At 33.6% G+C, this 22843-nt stretch overlaps 1 protein-coding gene across 4 annotated transcripts in view; it reads right to left on the bottom strand.

Annotated features, from left to right (window-relative positions):
* Window positions 1-709: 709 nt before the first annotated feature.
* Window positions 710-22843, bottom strand: part of LOC127731242 (formimidoyltransferase-cyclodeaminase-like) — a 42278-nt gene continuing 20144 nt past the window's right edge. For 3 of the 4 annotated variants that reach the window (XM_052240259.1, XM_052240260.1, XM_052240261.1), the window contains 9 exons: window positions 20317-20454; window positions 19733-19864; window positions 18760-18821; window positions 17607-17733; window positions 9158-9319; window positions 7752-7795; window positions 6143-6281; window positions 4100-4195; window positions 710-3551 (listed from right to left, as the gene is read on the bottom strand). In XM_052240259.1, coding sequence (XP_052096219.1) covers window positions 3465-3551; window positions 4100-4195; window positions 6143-6281; window positions 7752-7795; window positions 9158-9319; window positions 17607-17733; window positions 18760-18821; window positions 19733-19864; window positions 20317-20454 — 987 coding nt within the window. In that variant the 3' untranslated portion in view covers window positions 710-3464. Of the gene's footprint in view, window positions 3552-4099; window positions 4196-5713; window positions 5743-6098; window positions 6282-7751; window positions 7796-9157; window positions 9320-17606; window positions 17734-18759; window positions 18822-19732; window positions 19865-20316; window positions 20455-22843 lie in introns of all 4 variants that reach the window. The other variant, XR_007995562.1, reaches the window with a different exon arrangement.

The raw sequence follows: 22843 nt of genomic DNA, 5'->3' as shown, positions 1-22843 counted from the left end.
ATACCATCATTTGTAGTGGCAGTCCAAGTTTCCCATCCTTCACCCCAGTTGACCTAACTGCAGAACCTACCTATTGCATTAATTTTTAATGGTTCCTGGTCCTTAATTATCTTGAAATAATTGCTGCTGGACGTTAAGAAAGCAACAATCAATCAATAAATCAATAACCTAAGATAACTTTAACCACAAAATGATCTAAAATGTTGACACCAAGGATGATGGAAAGTTGGAATTACTTGCATCACCTCAGCTATTTTCTTTGTAGGCAAGACAAAAACTATTTGAAAAGTTCTATCATTCTTTTCACAATATAGAAGATTATCTGAATTTAACCAGCTGACCAACATTTGGTCTTACCATTGTATCTTAATCACTCAGAAAGGAAATTACCATAGAAACTGTTGATCATGAGGCTCAGGAGTTTAATGCAATATTGATGATTTTTCAGTTTTTTATCAACTTGTGGGTTTGAATATACCTTTTGTATCTTCCACCTCTCTTTAACAGTTATGTTCTATTTTCAGTAGCAGTGGCCATGATGATTGACTAATGGGGTTAGAATTTAAAGGTAAAGGCTAAGATATTCCTAACTGGAAAATATTTTCAGCAGAGGTTATAATTTTAGAGGTTGACTTTGGACAGATGGCTCATGATAACAAAGGATCATAATAAGTGGGTGAGGATGTATAAACTCAACAATATAACATAATAGGCAATAACTTTTATTCCACAAATAATTTATTTTGGTCAGTAACAACACAAAGTTAAATTACATAAATAAATGCTTAAAAATCTATAATTTATCACAATTGTGTTATATTTGGAATGTAATACAAAACTGCATGTAAATTATTAAAAAAGATTACTATGACAACCAATAAAAACGGGGAGTAAAAAACAAACTTGAGCAAGTACTAAAATTACACAGCCATGACCTTCTAAATATTGAATAATAAGCATTAATAAATCAAAACTATGTCATCAATAATAAACAATTCTTGAATAACAACAAAATGGTAGTGTCAATTACAATTATAATTCTGTAGATGAGCCTACTGACATCTTTATTTATGGTTTTAGTATTTCTATCAAATATTTAATACATTGATAAATAAGTATTGCATTGATTTGATGGTTAAAAATCAGTTCTGCTTACACAAAGAGACAAATGTTGTAAATTTTGGATCCATTTTTGAAAAAAGGAAAGAAATGTATAATAAGCAGTGCAATCTGCATGGTGGGATTTTCATTTGATTTCTATTGATTACAGATAGTTTAGATGTATTGAATATAACCATCAGAATCCACTATTTCATTTAAACCTATAATTCATTCTCAAAACTGATATATTTTTAGCTCTGAGATATTTTAATTAATCAGATCTATATGCTTGTTATTGTTATAACCCTCTCACCCACTCCCAACTCTTAAGTTTTCTGGTTTAGAAACAAAGGTGAAATCACAAATGAAGTCATTGTGTTACACTACATCCTGGCATGTAAGCTTAAAATATTCATAAGTTAAAAACACACAAAGTTTTTTATATTCACTACTTCCTTTAAGCCCGACTAAAAATAATTACAAACTCTACTTAAAATGGTTTCTAACTACGTAAACAGGTTTTGATGAATCAGCATATAAGTACAACATTAATTGGACGGATCATTTAATCATCTCAAAATTATATTTGGCTTCATCAAAAGTCTAAAGCCTTACAAAAATATTTAATTTCCAGATCTGGTGTCAATTATGTATTGTTGACCTTTTGTATATTTATGACATAAAACTAACTAAATACACTTATCAACCATGGAAATACTGTTAGAGTATCACATATTTAAATATTAGTGTATGTTAGATGAAAATATATTGCTAAAAGTACATAAATTAATACATGTATATAAGAACACCTATATCAACTCATTTAGTAAATTATTAGTTTTATACTATTTTAATGTCCTACAATTGCACATTATTCCACATTTACATGTTTTTTGTATTTCTGAAATAGATTTACTCTTTAGTTCATTTATGCTTTTATCATAAAAACTGAATCATGTTTTTTTTGGGGTGATCACATTATTTCCATTTAAACTAAAAGAGCCAATGGGTCAAAATAAATACAAATTATGTCTCAAACAGACTTTTAATTTAATGTTTTGAATACTGAAATTTTTACACTAAAAGAATTATGTTCCTGTTAGAAGGCACGAAATTTATCCAATTCAGACCTTTCTCCAATATAAAACAAATATCAAGACAAAACAATTTATTTTAAATGTGTAAAAAAAGTAAATATAAAGTGTATTTTAAAATAAACCTTTGTGATAACTTTAACACTTCTTCTCCTTGTCTTATTGCTGTCAAGTTCATCAAAAAATTACCAACTTTAAAATTTCACATTGAAATTATTAAGTAAGCAAGAACTTCTTTAATACACAAATATCTAACTATAAGTTGTCTCCCTTTGCATAACATACAAAGGATAAACTATGAGGAAGGACTTGTCACCTTATTTACAACTCATTAATCAACTAATTCAACATAAATATATATTTCACAATAGATTTTCAACCAATAGTGTCATTTAATTGTGAGTTTGGTGTACAAATATTTAATCCTGCATAGTACTTTTGGTTATGAAAAGGTAATCTGAATGTTATCATAAATATAGTCTTGGTAACTTTTTGAACCAACACTTTTCTTTCTCTTGTGTATTTTTTGTCATATAAAAGCAGAAGAATTATGGCACAAATAGTGATGATGGGTGTTCCACATTTTTTATGGAAAATCAACAGAAATTATTTACAATTTCCCTTCAAACATTTGGTATTTTAAAACAATAACATTACATAAACAAGCACACTGTTCTATCTTTATTTTGATATGATTTTGATATTTTGAATAAAATTTTATAAAAATATTCACTGGAAAAGAAGTGACTATTTTGAATTTCACCTGCCATTAAAATTTCAGATTAATCTTTATACATATAAATAGTGATAACCATAATGCATAAACAAACAAATTTGCCTCTGGTGGGATACATAATAGCATTTTCCTGAAAAATTGTTTTAAATCAAACTCAAAAGAGAATCTACAGTAAAACACAAATAAACCATACTTTTAGATTAATTTACATATAAAACATTCAAAAACATAAACATAATATAGAAAGAATTTCTTTCTTAAAGTGTAAATAGCATATGTTTTCATTAATAAAATAAATTAGAATTTTGAATCATTACATAGAAAATGATGTTTAACCTTGAGCTCTTTACAATTATCTACTTTTAGTCCAATCCCAATTTTTCTATCACATTTCCATAAGTGACATGTATGAAATATTCTATAACAAAAAGCTTTCAAAAAACAAAAAAGCTGACAGGAATGCAACACAATCAAGTAGTCACAGATTCAAACAAAGCTCTAACACTGTAAAATACTGTCAGGTTTTGTCCAAATTAAGCTTTCCTCTGATCACAGATCTTCAGAACTTCTGCACAAGCTTCTCCAGCTAATTTTATCGCTGCATCTATTTCTTCAGTCACCTAAAATTACAAATACAAATATAAAATTATTTAGAACAAGCATGCACAGAAAAGTATCAGAAAACATGAAATAGGTGTCTGTCAGATCTGAAAAGCAAGTTTCAACTCATCACTATTGAGGTAATGAACAAATATGAATGCATTCTATTGATTAGTTTTTCAGAAAAGTGCAACAAATAATAATTTGACGTTCATGAATAAATTGAAAAATTCAATGGATCGGCAAACAGGAAGAAGGTATTTAACCTATCCTTAAGATATTCTCACATTACAATTCATCAATGTTCAGCTGCTGACCAAATATGAATGCACTCTTTTGAGTGATTTTTTAGAAAAATGTTATAATTTTTTTTAAGTCCATTCAACATAATGAATAAAGAGCTGTGCCAAGCGCGCATGATATGTTGCATTTTGTATATTAAAATTGTATAACTTTCACCATTCCCAGGTCAACAACAGTATAAAGTTTAAAATAATTTGATCATTCTAGAGCTAGTGTGTGACCTTTGAACTCTAATGGTTAAGTTTGGAAATCAAAAGGGATTTACCTTAGATTTAACTTCATCATCTTGTACATCAGTCAGGTTTGTTTGTATGTTATAATACGTTCCCCATACTGCAGTTTCTAATGTCTTGGCACCAACCTAGATACAGAAAAATAATTACCTAGATACACAAATATATTTACCTATGCAACAAAAATATTTCAGTTAAAAAATTTGTGATAAAACAACTTTACTGTATCTTATTTAAAAGCTTTAAACACAAAAACTACATACAACTTGAATTCTATTAAATATATGATAGAACTGTATGGCCACTGGTATTTTCTAATGTTAATCTGCAAGACTAATTTTGAGAAAAAATTGGCATCATTTATTCCAATAATGAAGAACTTTCGAAAAGATGACAGACACATTACCTATAGCTGTTAATTTCTGTGTCATTTGGTCTCTTGTGGAGAGTTGTCTCATTGGCAATCATACCACATCTTCTTTTTTATATTAATATTCTTTCATCTTGGCATTTAAATCTATTTTCCATCACACAGGCTGAGATGCTCGCCTGCTTTACTCATCATGATTTAATTATATGTTTAAAGTCTTTAAGATAACAATTTTACTACACGTATTACATGAACTTATCATCATCCATGATCCATAAAAATGAGGTCAAGGTCAAATGAACTCTGCTTATCATCAATAAACACCATATAATTATTCTTAAACATGAAAATTTAATGGTGACTAATGGAGCATGAAAATAAGGTTTTCAGATGAATCCCGAAAGACTTGTACACCTGACAATCATTCCATACACAAAATATATTACTCATAATAAGTAAGAAAATCACATGATAAACAAAACATTTTTTTAAGCAGTTGCTGAACCATGAAAATAAAGTCAAGGCTAACAGACATATGCCTGACAGAAACATTAGAACATAAGTCATCTGCATACAAGATATGGAGATTAATTCAACAAAACTATCGATGACAACTGATGTTTTCTAACAAAATTACAAAGGCCAAGTTGGGTCTTTGAATCAAAACTATTTCAAATTTTCCCAAATTTTCAGAATTAAATGTTCAATGACTGTACTTCAAAGAAACTGCTATTTCAGTTTGAATATTGGCTCCTCGAGGGTAATACAGTCATGAAAAGACCGTCACTTTAGCAAAATTGTTATTAGGCCTCAAATCAGGACAAATTTACTATCAGATGCTACAAAAATTATGGAACAAACCCTGACTCAAAAAGACATTCCTCCAAGTGGTGTATTTTGAGCTAATATTTATCATCAGGATTATGATTGTGGACTATACCAACTTAGCCTAAATATTTCTAAAATTAGCCTATCTTCTAAATAATTGGATAAATTACCACTATGACCATCAAATTGTCAAGCCAAAATCAACAAAGCCAGAGTTATCACCTTTTATTTACCTGTAGGTCAGATTTAGTAAATATTGCATATTTCTGCTAGTTCCTTTAAAAATGGCCCATGCTATTTACCTGTAGGTCAGATTTACAGATACTATTGCCTATTTCTAATAGTTCCTTTTAAGTATGGCCCCATGCTATTTACCTGTAGGTCAGATTTACAGTTAATATTGCCTATTTCTGCTAGTTCCTTTTAAGTATGGCCCCATGCTGTTTACCTGTAGGTCAGATTTACAGATAATATTGCCTATTCCTGCTAGTTCCTTTAAGTATGGCCCCATGCTATTTACCTGTAGGTCAGATTTACAGATAATATTGTCTATCTCTGCTAGTTCCTTTAAGTAAGTCCTATGCTATTACCTGTAGGTCAGATTTACAGATAATATTGCCTATTTCTGCTAGTGCCTTTAAGTAAGGCCCCATGCTATTTACCTGTAGGTCAGATTTACAGTTAATATTGCCTATTTCTGCTTGTTCCTTTTAAGTATGGCCACATGCTATTTAACTGTAGGTCAGATTTAGTTAATATTGCCTATTTCTGCTAGTTCCTTTTAAGTATGGCCCCATGCTATTTACCTGTAGGTCAGATTTAGTTAATATTACCTATTTCTGCTAGTTCCTTTTAAGTATGGCCCCATGCTATTTACCTGTAGGTCAGATTTACAGTTGATATTGCCTATTTCTGCTAGTTCCTTTAAGTATGGCCACATGCTATTAGCCAGTCTGGATACTGTTAGGGGTACCCTGATAGCAGTATGAAGTCCTTCTTGCATTGCTACAGCTCTCCTGAAAAATATCAACATAATTGTTAAATAAACAGCTGTGCCATGAGCGCATGATACGCCCATCGTCTTGTGTGTGAATTTTTATGCAATAATCATAAATAGTTTCTGACATACAGCGTGACATGCGAAAACCCCCCTTTTTTTTACAAAAAACTCTCTAAAATAAAATTTTGAATCAAAACCAAAAAGTATACAGATCTTTAGATTAATATAACTAAGAAGTGTGTAAAATTTTAAGCAATAATCATAAATCGTTTTTGAGATACGGCGCGACATGTGAAAAACCCCCTTTTAAAAAAAAAATATCAATATCTCTAAAATAAAATTTTGAATCAAAACCAAAAAGAATACAGACCTTTAGATTAATATAACTAAGAAGTGTGTAAAATTTTAAGCAATAATTATAAATTGTTTTTGAGATACAGCGCGACATGTGAAAAACCCTTCCCCCTTTTTTTTTACAAAATACTCAATAACTCAAAAATAAAATTTTGAATCATCACCAAAAAGTATACAGATCTTAAGATTAATATAACTAAGAAGTGTGTAAAGTTTTAAGCAATAATCTTAAATTCTTTTTGAGATACGGCACGACATGTGAAAAAAAAACACACACCTGTTTTAGTTACTAAGTCCCGTAACTCAAAAAATTTTAATCTTATTTTCCCCAAAAAGTATACAGATCATTTGACCATCATAAGAAACAACTATGTTAAGTTTCATGAAATTTAGATAAGTCGTTCTAAAGTTACGGTGCGACATGTTTACGCCGGACAGACAGACGACATTTGTATACCGTAATACTTCCCGTCAAAATTTTGACTGGCGTATAAAAATAAGGTGAAATGGTATGACTGCCAATGAGACAACTATCCACCAAAGTTCAAATGAAGTGGATGTAAGCAATTATATTTATCCATCAAAAGCCATCTATGTTGAATAGTTTTTGTCTCCAAATTAAGATTTTCTATAAGAATTATGCTAAGTCTTTGTGATGGTTGTGTTTCTACTGATTCCAGAAAACATATATAGTTGCTGTTTGTATTTTTCTAACAAAATATGTTATAGTTATCATGGAAATCTCCAAACAATTAAAAAAGAAACATGTTTCAGTTATTGTATCAAATCTATATCTTACAACTAGAGTGAAATGCAGGAAACTCTAATTAATTTCTATACAAACTATGACAATCTGTTTTGAGAAAATAAAATTTTGTATATATTCAATCAATATTATATGAAATTAAATCACTCAACATATGGAACCTTATAACATTTTCCAAAAAAGTCAAAAGAGCTATCTTCTATGGTAACAATGTCAAAACAAGCTATCTACTTTTCTACAAAGTCAAATGAACTATCTTTCATATTTTCAATACAAACAAAGTTAATTCCCATATTTAAAATGTAAAAATAAAATAGTTCTTCAAAAATTACAATGTTAAAAAAAAGAGATAATTTGCATACTTACAAAGTCTTGTCTTCCTCTGTGTCTTGGGGTAACTTTAATGCCAACTGTTGTTTGAAAGGAAAACATCTTTTTATATAAATGTCATTCTTGTTTCAAAATTCAAATAAGGAACACACATTACATTATTGTAATATAAAATTTCAATCAGAATTTCTTTAAAGGGGCATTAGCTGTCAAATTCATGTTTACCGATTTGACTAAAAAAAAAAAATTTGATTTATAACATACTAAAACCTATATCCAAATTACAATAAGTCTAAAATAAACAATTTACAATGCATGGGCTCGATAATATTTATCAGCATTTCGTGTATTTTAGTCTAGACGCCATCTAATTAACCATCGAGGTGACCTCCGAAAACTGCCGACGGTCATATAACCTGATATAAACACAAATATAGATATAAATAGATAGTGAACTCATGCAATTGGATTTTTCTAGGTTTGTTTGATTTCATATTATAGGTTAAAAATATATGTTAATCATCGTTTTTACCTGTATGAGAATGAGTTTTTGTGGATCAATCAGTCAATCAAATGGTTTACCCTTGTTTCACTTTCAATGTTGACATTCTTTTCCTTTCAATAACTGAACACGCCTTATTCATGCGTAACCCATCTCTAGCTAAGGCGTTATATTGAAGGTCACATGAATACTTATTCAATGAGGTCGAATTATTCACTTGAAAGTGAATAATTCATCAGCGATGTTTCTAAGTTTTTTTTGACAAAATTGAACCAAACTGGCTGCTAAAAGCGAATTATCATTTCACTATTTCACTTTCATTAAAGATTGAACTAAAAAAAAATCATATTTTAATTTTTTTTTATATCTCGTGGCTAATGCCCCTTTAACTAGTAACATATATTTTTTTTTAATAATTTATAATGTAAATGTTTGCTTTGTTTCATTTTCATGCAGTTATTTTGTAGATTAATTCAAAGTATCTGTAAACAGCTCTGTAAAGTAGGTATCTCACAAATCTGAAACATGCATACACACTGTAAAGCTGCTGACCCAATGTGAAGTCATTCTGTTCAAAAGTTCCTGAGAAAAACATTCGTTAGACAATCAGACAGACAAGCTGATAGCAATATAGCCTCCATTCCAAGAGTAAATCAAGCCTTTTTGTTTCCATAACAGAATTGTTATCCATTTTGCATTTTGACTTGTAGGCCAGTATTTACAATCTGTTATGGACAGACAAATAATCTAAATATAGATAAATTACTATATCACTTCAGAAACCATTATGTTTTACTTTAGAGAAAAACACCTCCAATATAACCTATGAATTCATTAAGCAGTATTATAATTAACTATCAATAAGAGTTGATTGAAAGATTTAAGTTAAGTTATACTAGACTATGTATTTCATTAATTCATCATATCCAAATCAACTCACCATATATTCACTGAAGGCTGCAGCATCAGCATCAACAAATTGTATCAAGTCTTTCATGGTTTTATACAATGGTGGTATAATCTTTCTCATTCTCGAATCAAGTTCATAAAACTTTTTGTTTCCATAAGTCAAAAAACCAACCATTGCTCCCAGAGCTGAACCCTGAAAAAAGAGATAATCCAATTCAGCAATTCATTCAAAGGATAAAGTCTAACTAGTGGATATAAAAAAAACATTTAATGCTCACCTGGTATCTAAAGTGGGAACTGTACAGCCCAATGAAGATTATTCTTTCAAAGTTTAATAGCCCTCCGTCATTTACAGCTTTTTATATAAAGTTTTGCAGTTTTTCAAGTATTGTTATGAGATTGTAATTATCATGATTATTTATCTTGGCCGGGTTTGTTTTGTGTGGCCTTGTAAGATGTTTACATAATTGGGTTGTGACCTTTTTATAGTTGCTTACAAAATAGTGTTATTGTGTAGTTTAGAAAATCTCGGGAACAATTATAGATACTTATGGAATGATTAGAACTTTCTATTTGACTTGCACAATAATTCCAGAATGATCATAATCTACAATGCGTAATTGAAACTTCTACAGTGTTCTAGAAGTTTCCTTTCTTTAATCTTCTAGAAGTTTCCCTTCTACAGTCTTCTAGAAGATTCCGTGACAACTATATATACAGACACCGAAATTAGACTTATCAGAAAATATTTAAGTATTTTCAGAAGATCTCTGGAGTTGTTGGATTGGCACTTTTATCTACGTTAACAACATCATCATACTAGTTTGTGAAGTTATTGGACATATTAATATTCCGTTTGGATTACTCAACAATTAAGAGAAGAATTCCGGATAAAGAAAAGACTATAGGATCAGACATTCAGATATGTTAACGGTTAAGTTGACATTTCTATTTGTATAATATTTCTTGTAAAATTGTATAATAAATCTTGTTAAATTTATTATTGATTTTTGTCTTTTGTTGGCCACAATTTAAAGGTGATTTCTGGCCGTAACAGTATAATATGAAATTTCAAATCTTTTTATACCAGATAATACCAACATAGGTTCACATATGTATGATATGTATGGTTTAACTATATTTAAAAAAAAAAAGTTATTCCCGATGACAGTAGGAGCCATCACCCATGATTCTACAGGGGGAGTTCAAATAGATGACAGTAGGAGCCATCAACCATGATTCTTAAGGGGGAGTTCAAATAGATGACAGCAGGAGCCATCAACCATGATTCTAAAAGGGGAGTTCAAATAGATGACAGTAGGAGCCATCAACCATGATTCTTAAGGGGGAGTTCAAATAGATGACAGTAGGAGCCATCAACCATGATTCTAAAGGGGGAGTTCAAATAGATGACAGTAGGAGCCATCAACCATGATTCTTAAGGGGGAGTTCAAATAGATGACAGCAGGAGCCATCACCCATGATTCTAAAGGGGGAGTTCAAATAGATGACAGTAGGAGCCATCAACCATGATTCTAAAGGGGGAGTTCAAATAGATGACAATAGCAGCCATTAACCATAATTCTTAAGGGGGAGTTCAAATAGATGACAGTAGGGGCCATCAACCGTGATTCTAAAGGGGGAGTTCAAATAGATGACAGTAGGGGCCATCAACCATGATTCTAAAGGGGGAGTTCAAATAGATGACAGTAGGAGCCATCAACCATGATTCTAAAGGGGGAGTTCAAATAGATGACAGTAGGAGCCATCAACCATGATTCTAAAGGGGAGTTCAAATAGATGACAGTAGAAGCCATCAACCATGATTCTTAAGGGGGAGTTCAAATAGATGACAGTAGGAGCCATCAACCATGATTCTTAGGAGGGAGTTCAAATAGATGACAGTAGGAGCCATCAACCATGATTCTAAAGGGGGAGTTCAAATGGATGACAGTAGGAGCCATCAACCATGATTCTAAAGGGGGAGTTTAAATAGATGACAGTAGGAGCCATTAATCATGATTCTTAAGGGGGAGTTCAAATAGATGACAGTAGGAGCCATCAACCATGATTCTTAAGGGGGAGTTCAAACAGATGACAGTAGGAGCCATCAACCATGATTCTTAAGGGGGAGTTCAAATAGATGACAGTAGGTGCCATCAACCATGATTCTAAAGGGGGAGTTCAAATAGATGACAGTAGGGGGCCATCAACCGTGATTCTAAAGGGGGAGTTCAAATAGATGACAGTAGGGGCCATCAACCATGATTCTAAAGGGGGAGTTCAAATAGATGACAGTAGGAGCCATCAACCATGATTCTAAAGGGGGAGTTCAAATAGATGACAGTAGGAGCCATCAACCATGATTCTTAAGGGGGAGTTCAAATAGATGACAGTAGGAGCCATCAACCATGATTCTAAAGGGGGAGTTTAAATAGATGACAGTAGGAGCCATTTATCATGATTCTTAAGGGGGAGTTCAAATAGATGACAGTAGGATCCATCAACCATGATTCTTAAGGGGGAGTTCAAATAGATGACAGCAGGAGCCATCAACCATGATTCTTACGGGGGAGTTCAAATAGATGACAGTAGGAGCCATCAACCATGATTCTAAAGGGGGAGTTCAAATAGATGACAGTAGGGGCCATCAACCATGATTCTAAAGGGGGAGTTCAAATAGATGATAGTAGGAGCCATCAACCATGATTCTAAAGGGGGAGTTCAAATAGATGACAATAGCAGCCATTAACCATAATTCTTAAGGGGGAGTTCAAATAGATGACAGTAGGGGCCATCAACCGTGATTCTAAAGGGGGAGTTCAAATAGATGACAGTAGGGGCCATCAACCATGATTCTAAAGGGGGAGTTCAAATAGATGACAGTAGGAGCCATCAACCATGATTCTAAAGGGGGAGTTCAAATAGATGACAGTAGGAGCCATCAACCATGATTCTAAAGGGGAGTTCAAATAGATGACAGTAGAAGCCATCAACCATGATTCTTAAGGGGGAGTTCAAATAGATGACAGTAGGAGCCATCAACCATGATTCTTAAGGGGGAGTTCAAATAGATGACAGTAGGAGCCATCAACCATGATTCTTAAGGGGGAGTTCAAATAGATGACAGTAGGAGCCATCAACCATGATTCCAAAGGAGGAGTTCAAATAGATGACAGTAGGAGCCATCAACCATGATTCTAAAGGGGGAGTTCAAATAGATGACAGTAGGAGCCATCACCCATGATTCTTAAGGGGGAGTTCAAATAGATGACAGCAGGAGCCATCATCCATGATTCTAAAGGGGAGTTCAAATAGATGACAGTAGGAGCCATCAACCATGATTCTAAAGGGGAGTTCAAATAGATGACAGTAGGAGCCATCAACCATGATTCTTAAGGGGGAGTTCAAATAGATGGCAGTAGGAGCCATGAACCATGATTCTAAAGGGGGAGTTCAAATAGATGACAATAGCAGCCATTAACCATAATTCTTAAGGGGGAGTTCAAATAGATGACAGTAGGGGCCATCAACCGTGATTCTAAAGGGGGGTTCAAATAGATGACAGTAGGAGCCATCAACCATGATTCTAAAGGGGAGTTCAAATAGATGACAGTAGGAGCCATCACCCATGATTCTTAAGGGGGAGTTCAAATAGATGACAGCAGGAGCCATCACCCATGATTCTAAAGGGGAGTTCAAATAGATGACAGTAGGAGCCATCAACCATGATTCTAAAGGGGAGTTCAAGTAGATGACAGTAGGAGCCATCAACCATGATTCTAAAGGGGAGTTCAAATAGATGACAGTAGGAGCCATCAACCATGATTCTTAAGGGGGAGTTCAAATAGATGACAGTAGGAGCCATCAACCATGATTCTAAAGGGGGAGTTCAAATAGATGACAATAGCAGCCATTAACCATAATTCTTAAGGGGGAGTTCAAATAGATGACCGTAGGAGCCATCAACCATGATTCTAAAGGGGAGTTCAAATAGATGACAGTAGGAGCCATCAACCATGATTCTAAAGGGGAGTTCAAATAGATGACAGTAGGAGCCATCAACCATGATTCTTAAGGGGGAGTTCAAATAGATGACAGTAGGAGCCATCAACCATGATTCTAAAGGGGGAGTTCAAATAGATGACAATAGCAGCCATTAACCATAATTCTTAAGGGGGAGTTCAAATAGATGACCGTAGGAGCCATCAACCATGATTCTAAAGGGGGAGTTCAAATAGATGACAGTAGGGGCCATCAACCATGATTCTAAAGGGGGAGTTCAAATAGATGACAGTAGAAGCCATCAACCATGATTCTAAAGGGGGAGTTCAAATAGATGACAGTAGAAGCCATCAACCATGATTCTTAAGGGGGAGTTCAAATAGATGACAGTAGGAGCCATCACCCATGATTCTAAAGGGGGAGTTCAAATAGATGACAGTAGGAGCCATCAACCATGATTCTAAAGGGGGAGTTCAAATAGATGACAGTAGGAGCCATCAACCATGATTCTAAAGGGGGAGTTCAAATAGATGACAGTAGGAGCCATCAACCATGATTCTTAAGGGGAGTTCAAATAGATGACAGTAGGAGCCATCACCCATGATTCTAAAGGGGGAGTTCAAATAGATGACAGTAGGAGCCATCAACCATGATTCCAAAGGAGGAGTTCAAATAGATGACAGTAGAAGCCATCAACCATGATTCTAAAGGGGGAGTTCAAATAGATGACAGTAGGAGCCATCAACCATGATTCTTAAGGGGGAGTTCAAATAGATGACAGTAGGAGCCATCAACCATGATTCTAAAGGGGAGTTCAAATAGATGACAGTAGAAGCCATCAACCATGATTCTTAAGGGGGAGTTCAAATAGATGACAGTAGGAGCCATCAACCATGATTCTTAAAGAGGGAGTTCAAATAGATGACAGTAGGAGCCATCAACCATGATTCTAAAGGGGGAGTTCAAATAGATGACAGTAGGAGCCATCAACCATGATCTTAAGGGGGAGTTCAAATAGATGACAGTAGGAGCCATCACCCATGATTCTAAAGGGGGAGTTCAAATAGATGACAGTAGGAGCCATCAACCATGATTCTAAAGGGGTTCAAATAGATGACAGTAGGAGCCATCAACCATGATTCTAAAGGGGGAGTTCAAATAGATGACAGTAGGAGCCATCAACCATGATTCTAAAGGGGGAGTTCAAATAGATGACAGTAGGAGCCATCAACCATGATTCTAAAGGGGGAGTTCAAATAGATGACAGTAGGAGCCATCAACCATGATTCTAAAGGGGGAGTTCAAATAGATGACAGTAGGAGCCATCAACCATGATTCTTAAGGGGGAGTTCAAATAGATGACAGTAGGAGCCATCACCCATGATTCTAAAGGGGGAGTTCAAATAGATGACAGTAGGAGCCATCAACCATGATTCCAAAGGAGGAGTTCAAATAGATGACAGTAGGAGCCATCAACCATGATTCTTAAGGGGGAGTTCAAATAGATGACAGTAGGAGCCATCAACCATGATTCTTAAGGGGGAGTTCAAATAGATGACAGTAGGAGCCATCAACCATGATTCTAAAGGGGAGTTCAAATAGATGACAGTAGAAGTCATCAACCATGATTCTTAAGGGGGAGTTCAAATAGATGACAGTAGGAGCCATCAACCATGATTCTTAAGAGGGAGTTCAAATAGATGACAGTAGGAGCCATCAACCATGATTCCAAAGGAGGAGTTCAAATAGATGACAGTAGGAGCCATCACCCATGATTCTAAAGGGGGAGTTCAAATAGATGACAGTAGGAGCCATCAACCATGATTCTAAAGGGGGAGTTTAAATAGATGACAGTAGGAGCCATTAATCATGATTCTTAAGGGGGAGTTCAAATAGATGACAGTAGGAGCCATCAACCATGATTCTTAAGGGGGAGTTCAAACAGATGACAGTAGGAGCCATCAACCATGATTCTAAAGGGGGAGTTCAAATAGATGACAGTAGGAGCCATCAACCATGATTCTAAAGGGGGAGTTCAAATAGATGACAGTAGGAGCCATCACCCATGATTCTAAAGGGGGAGTTTAAATAGATGACAGTAGGAGCCATCAACCATGATTCTAAAGGGGGAGTTCAAATAGATGACAGTAGGAGCCATCAACCATGATTCTTAAGGGGGAGTTCAAATAGATGACAGTAGGAGCCATCACCCATGATTCTAAAGGGGGAGTTCAAATAGATGACAGTAGGAGCCATCAACCATGATTCCAAAGGAGGAGTTCAAATAGATGACAGTAGGAGCCATCAACCATGATTCTTAAGGGGGAGTTCAAATAGATGACAGTAGGAGCCATCAACCATGATTCTTAAGGGGGAGTTCAAATAGATGACAGTAGGAGCCATCAACCATGATTCTAAAGGGGAGTTCAAATAGATGACAGTAGAAGTCATCAACCATGATTCTTAAGGGGGAGTTCAAATAGATGACAGTAGGAGCCATCAACCATGATTCTTAAGAGGGAGTTCAAATAGATGACAGTAGGAGCCATCAACCATGATTCCAAAGGAGGAGTTCAAATAGATGACAGTAGGAGCCATCACCCATGATTCTAAAGGGGGAGTTCAAATAGATGACAGTAGGAGCCATCAACCATGATTCTAAAGGGGGAGTTTAAATAGATGACAGTAGGAGCCATTAATCATGATTCTTAAGGGGGAGTTCAAATAGATGACAGTAGGAGCCATCAACCATGATTCTTAAGGGGGAGTTCAAACAGATGACAGTAGGAGCCATCAACCATGATTCTAAAGGGGGAGTTCAAATAGATGACAGTAGGAGCCATCAACCATGATTCTAAAGGGGGAGTTCAAATAGATGACAGTAGGAGCCATCAACCATGATTCTAAAGGGGGAGTTCAAATAGATGACAGTAGGAGCCATCAACCATGATTCTTAAGGGGGAGTTCAAATAGATGACAGTAGGAGCCATCAACCATGATTCTAAAGGGGGAGTTCAAATAGATGACAGTAGGAGCCATCAACCATGATTCTTAAGGGGGAGTTCAAATAGATGACAGTAGGAGCCATCAACCATGATTCTAAAGGGGGAGTTCAAATAGATGACAGTAGGAGCCATCACCCATGATTCTAAAGGGGGAGTTCAAATAGATGACAGTAGGAGCCATCAACCATGATTCTAAAGGGGTTCAAATAGATGACAGTAGGAGCCATCAACCATGATTCTAAAGGGGGAGTTCAAATAGATGACAGTAGGAGCCATCAACCATGATTCTAAAGGGGGAGTTGAAATAGATGACAGTAGGAGCCATCAACCATGATTCTAAAGGGGGAGTTCAAATAGATGACAGTAGGAGCCATCAACCATGATTCTAAAGGGGGAGTTCAAATAGATGACAGTAGGAGCCATCAACCATGATTCTTAAGGGGGGGTTCAAATAGATGACAGTAGGAGCCATCACCCATGATTCTAAAGGGGGAGTTCAAATAGATGACAGTAGGAGCCATCAACCATGATTCCAAAGGAGGAGTTCAAATAGATGACAGTAGGAGCCATCAACCATGATTCTAAAGGGGGAGTTCAAATAGATGACAGTAGGAGCCATCAACCATGATTCTTAAGGGGGAGTTCAAATAGATGACAGTAGGAGCCATCAACCATGATTCTAAAGGGGAGTTCAAATAGATGACAGTAGAAAACCATGATTCTTAAGGGGGAGTTCAAATAGATGACAGTAGAAGCCATCAACCATGATTCTTAAGGGGGGGGGGGGGGTTCAAATAGATGACAGTATGGGCCATCAACCATGAGGGGGAGTTCAAATGTGTTTTGAAATACAGTGGTAGTTATGTTAAGTGACAGGTGTGGTTGTCAACTAAAATTTATTAATGCAGGTCACATTTTGTTGTTTCAATAAGTTTAGTAGTAAATAAAAAATCCCAAAAACTCTTCTTTTTTACTGATTTTTATTGTCATTTTTTTTCACAAAGCTTGATAATTGTTGCAATCATTTACTTAGAATAAGGAACTCATATTTAATTTCCTCAAAGTTTTGATAGTTATTTTAACAGGATTAAAGTACAGTTCTTTTTGAAACAAACGAAAATTATTATGTAATGGTGGCATTCAATGAAATCTTCAATAAACATTACCCCATAAGTTTGGCACCTATAAAATATAAGTTTTAGGTAACCTTGACCTTAAACTTACAAGAGAACCTAAAAGTTCTGTCACTGATCCCCCATTTCTAAGAGGTAACCACAGTAGTAAATAACCTTGACCTTATACTTACAAGAGAACCTAAAAGTTCTGTCACTGATCCCCCATTTCAAAGAGGTAACCACAGTAGTAAATAACCTTGACCTTATACTTACTAAAGAACCTAAAAGTTCTGTCACTGATCCCCCATTTCTAAGAGGTAACCACAGTTGTAAATAACCTTGACCTTATACTTACTAGAGAAGCTAACAGTGCTGCCACTGAGCCACCACCAGGTGTAGGTGACCTTGACCCAATAGTTAATACAAAATCTTTCACATCCATGCTGACTAGTGGACCATCATTTTCATCTGATATCATATATCTAAAAATAAATATAATTGTATAACAATATATTATAACTAAAAAATAAACATAGTTGCTACAACCTACTTTATTTGATCCCTGTTGGATAGTTATCTCATAGGCAATCATACCCCCATCTCCTCACTTTATATAGATACATATATAATTATATATTACTGTCTCATAACTAAAAAAAACATAGATACATCATCATCATATTTCTTAAACTCAAATTAACAATTCACTGTTATCGTATATTCTAGAATAAGGGTATAATAATTAACAATTCACTGTTATCGTATATTCTAGAATAAGGGAATAATAATTAACAATTCACTGTTATGGTATATTCTAGAATAAGGGAATAATTAACAATTCACTGTTATCGTATATTCTAGAATAAGGGAATAATAATTAACAATTCACTGTTATCTTATATTCTAGAATAAGGGAATAATAATTATGCAAGTAAATGTTTATACATAATGTTTGGCTATCAAGAAATAACTCCTTTATGTCATAAAATTCCTTTTGAAATTAATTATTGCTTCTTTTCAAAAGACAACTTTTGTGTTATATAAGATGTTTTGGCCATTAATTGATATTCATTTTCGTGGATTGAGGAAAACATGCAATTTTGTGGACATTTGATTTCGTGGCTTTGCCAAAGTCTGTATATATTCCTATAGAAAATTTTTAATTTGTTAAACTTTTAAATATGTGGTTCCCCTGTAAGCACAAAATCCACGTAAAACCGATATCCTACCAATAATAACGAATCTACAGTATATTCTAAATATGGATTGTATAGCTCTTCTATCTTCTGAAATATTGAGTAATTATTTAATGTTGTCACTGCATTAGCACCTCTTAATTAGGCTTTGCAGTAGAGATGAATCTCTCATTATTGTCAACAACAGCAGATAGTAAGGCATCCCTGAAGAAACTGACTGTCGATACAAATAAAGAAAAGAAAAGGATAACATAACTTACTCTATTTTGCTTTTTTAAACTTATTAAAGCTCCTAAGAATTCAAGAACTTACTCTATAATTCTTTCTTTAGGACTAAAGGCTCCTAAAGAGTTTAGTCCCATTCTGTTAATAACCTGTAAACATAAAAATAGACATTTAGGTATATGGGCCTATAATATAAGGCCAATAAGAATGTTTTAAGTAGTTTGACCACAACAAGTGAAATAAAGGGTTCTGTGACCAAGAAACTTTTACATGTGAGGGAACTATAATAATTGGTACATGTCAACCGCGGTTTTCTATTCTGTGACAGGGAAGATTTCACAAGTGAGGGAACTATAATAATTGATACATATCAACCTAAGTTTTCTATTCTGTGACAGGGAAGATTTCACAAGTGAGGGAACTATAATAATTGATACATATCAACCTAAGTTTTCTATTCTGTGACAGGGAAGATTTCACAAGTGAGGGAACTATAATAATTGGTACATGTCAACCGCGGTTTTCTATTCTGTGACAGGGAAGATTTCACAAGTGAGGGAACTATAATAATTGATACATATCAACCTAAGTTTTCTATTCTGTGACAGGGAAGATTTCACAAGTGAGGGAACTATAATAATTGATACATATCAACCTAAGTTTTCTATTCTGTGACAGGGAAGATTTCACAAGTGAGGGAACTATAATAATTGGTACATGTCAACCGCGGTTTTCTATTCTGTGACAGGGAAGATTTCACAAGTGAGGGAACTATAATAATTGATACATATCAACCTAAGTTTTCTATTCTCTGACAGGAAAGTTAAAACAATGGAGGTAACTTGTACATATCAACCTACAGTTAAATACTGTGACACAAGCTTTCACAACAGAGGGAATATAATAATTTGCACATATATAACTAAGTTTTCTATTCTGTGACAGGGAGGCTTTCACAAGGGAGGAAACTCTAATAATTTTGTATATAGATTAACCAATGTTTTCTATTCTTGACAGGGGAGTTTAAACAAGGGCAGTAACAACAATAATTAATACAAACCAATCTGAGTTTCTGGTCCTCTTCTAAAATAAACAGATTTTCTTTTTCCATGTAATAATCAGCAGCTTGCATTAATGCCTCTAGTGGGACTAAACCAACAATCTGTGATCCACAAATTGCTAAATTTAACTCCTGCAATGAAGGAAAAAGAATATCTATCTTCATATAGGTAATAGGTAAATCCTTTGATTGAATCATACTTAATATTGAATAATTACTATCATACTTGGTTATTTCTGCAAAATCAAGTGTTAACCCTTACAGACAAGGTCAAACATGACTTGTATTTATATGTTAATTTATAAACTTTCCAAGTCTCAAATAATATTAGTTCTAGGTTTGTTCAACGGAATCCTTAAATTTGACAACTTTTTATGTTATCAGGGGACATGTGCCAAGAAGAACAAGTTTGAAATACAATAAAAGATTTTAACCAGTATTTCATGCATGGTCCCTTATTAAAATGAATTAAATGCATAAATATTTGAATGATTTGCTAATTGAGAAATTTATGGCTCTCCTTCTCTCTTTTATGCAAGGGATCATTTCAAGTCATGTGACAAGCTACACGACAAGTAACATACCTCAGCATCTTTACACACTTCTTCATAAACTTTATGTATAGGTGTCACATTATAATCTGATATATTTGTAGAAACTTGAGCCATGTTGGCCTCCTCTAAATACCATCCTATGGCCTGGACAGATTTACATCTTCCTTTCTGTAAAATTGTAGGAAATATTTGATTTATGTAAAAATACATAGTTTTTAAAATAACTAAATGGCAGAATTAACAAGCATTCTGAGAGTATTGCATGGCAAGACATAGTTCCCTACCGGGTAAAAATTCATTATACTGGAACAAAATGCTAACTTGTTCTATAATTTGTCATGGTGTAAACAAAAAGTAAATATCATGTCAATATCTTCAAGCAGGACTAAAAACAGTGTGGAAAACTGATTGTATGAGTGAATTTTTCAAGTCCAAGGACCATAATTCTGCACAAAATTATTAGACCGAAACAAATATTTGAACTTGATCTGTAACTTGTCATGATAAAACTATATACCAATTATCAATCAATATCTTATAAGCATGATGAAAAAAACATTAGATATGATTAATAGTTCTCTAAAATTAGATATGATGTAATACAGTGTATATCTATTTTCAAATTATAATCAAATATAATTAATAGTTCCAAATATTTTTTCTTTCATTTGTCACAAACTAATATAGATTTGTAACTTATCTATAAAATGTCAACAACTTTTATCTACACAATGTAATGTATTGAAATATATACATTAATAAAAATAGATTATTATCTAATTAAAGGATTTCTCTTCATAATTTTTTTTTTATATATATAGCATTCAGAAAATTAGTTTATACTAAATAACAAATAAACCTGCCAAAAAATTCTTCAAATAATTTAACAATCGATGTCTTTTAAAAAATGAGTTATCTCCCTTTGTACAGAAATATGGTTTTACATAGTACTCTAGATATGGTCCAGAGTTATGGTCCATAACTCTGGACTAAACCATCAGACCGGAACAAAATTCGAACTTGATCTATAACTTGTCATGATAAAACTATATACCAAATATCAAATCAATATCTTCAAGAACGAAGAAAAAAGTGTGGAAAGCTGATTTGCCCGACTGACGGATGGACAGACGGACAGAGTGCAAACCTAAAGTCCCCTTCGACTTCCTCGGTAGGGGACTAATTAGCTGAAATTCTTCATCTTTTTGAAAAATTAAATTTGTATTGATATTTAGAATTTCTGCGGAACCGTGTGTCTCGCCTACTATTGCTGCTTTCAGTGTAAAAGTGTAATGTTGACTTAAAAAGTGAGTCCATTTATCAGTAAAATACAGAAATTAAAAAAAATATAAAAAAAAATTTCTTTAGATGCTATTCCTTGGACTTGAAGATTAGCTTCTGTCAAGTTTCATAACAATCCATGAAGGTTTACAAATTTATCATGTCAAAAAAATTTCATCCCACACTGTCTGTAAATGTAAACTGTAAAAAACGTAGTCCATCTATCAGAAAAATACTACAAATGAAAAAAATATATTTTAAAAGGTTTGCTTTAGACATTATTTCTTAATCATAAAAAAGCTTCTGCCAAAGTATCATAAAACTCTATGAAGGTTTGACAAAGTAATTGATGAGTTACAAATGTTAACCCCATCTGTATCTACTTATTAACTTTTAAAAAACTAAGTCCATTTATCAGTAAAATACAGAAAAATGAAAAATAATTTTTTTTTTTTATTTTGCTCTAGATACTGTATTTTGGTCTTAAACAAGCTTCTGTCTAAATTTCATAAAATTTTATGAAGATTTGACAAAAGTTATTGATGTCAAAAAAAATTCAAGCTCAGACTTCCAGTAAATCTGAATGTTAACCATTTATCAGTAAAATACGGAAAATTTTCAAATGTTCGCTCTGGATACTGTATTTTGATCATAAGCAAGCTTCTGTATACATTTCATAAAATTCCATGAAGGTTTGACATAGTAATTGATGACTGAAAAACTTAATTAATAATTGTTTGCTTTAAGCTTTAAGACTATAGTAGAAAAAACAAAACAATGAAGGCATAAATAATAATACTTTGACAGATAAAGTTTCAAACACAAGATATGCTATAAGATTAGAAAAACTAGCAACATAGGAGAGCTATAGCTCCAATAATGGTACACTGTAATAATATAATAGAGATACAATAACAGCACCACTACTTCAGCTCTAGTACATAAATATCATTAACACAAGTGGATTAGTCAATCGTAAAATAAATACAGTACATGATATACTTCAAACTTCAAGGTTAAAATGAGAATGTCGTTAATTTGTTAATTAATACAAATATAAAACAAGAAATGATTGTAACAGGATTCTGTTACGAAGTCTCCCAAACGAAGCTCCCATAATTCGTAATTCCCAGGGTCGCCTGACATTGGGCAACGTCCAGTGAAAATTGGTTTGGTCCAGTAAAGTTATATGCATTAGTGATGCCTGGGGACTAACCTTGTATATCATTCAAATCATCTTGGCATGACAAACCAGAATATATATGGTTTAGGGGTG

This window comes from Mytilus californianus, unplaced genomic scaffold (assembly GCF_021869535.1).
Source record: "Mytilus californianus isolate M0D057914Y unplaced genomic scaffold, xbMytCali1.0.p SCAF_2, whole genome shotgun sequence".
Lineage (NCBI taxonomy): Eukaryota > Metazoa > Mollusca > Bivalvia > Mytilida > Mytilidae > Mytilus > Mytilus californianus.
Note: the sequence above shows the minus strand (reverse complement) of the source record. Positions and strands in the feature narration are given on the sequence as shown.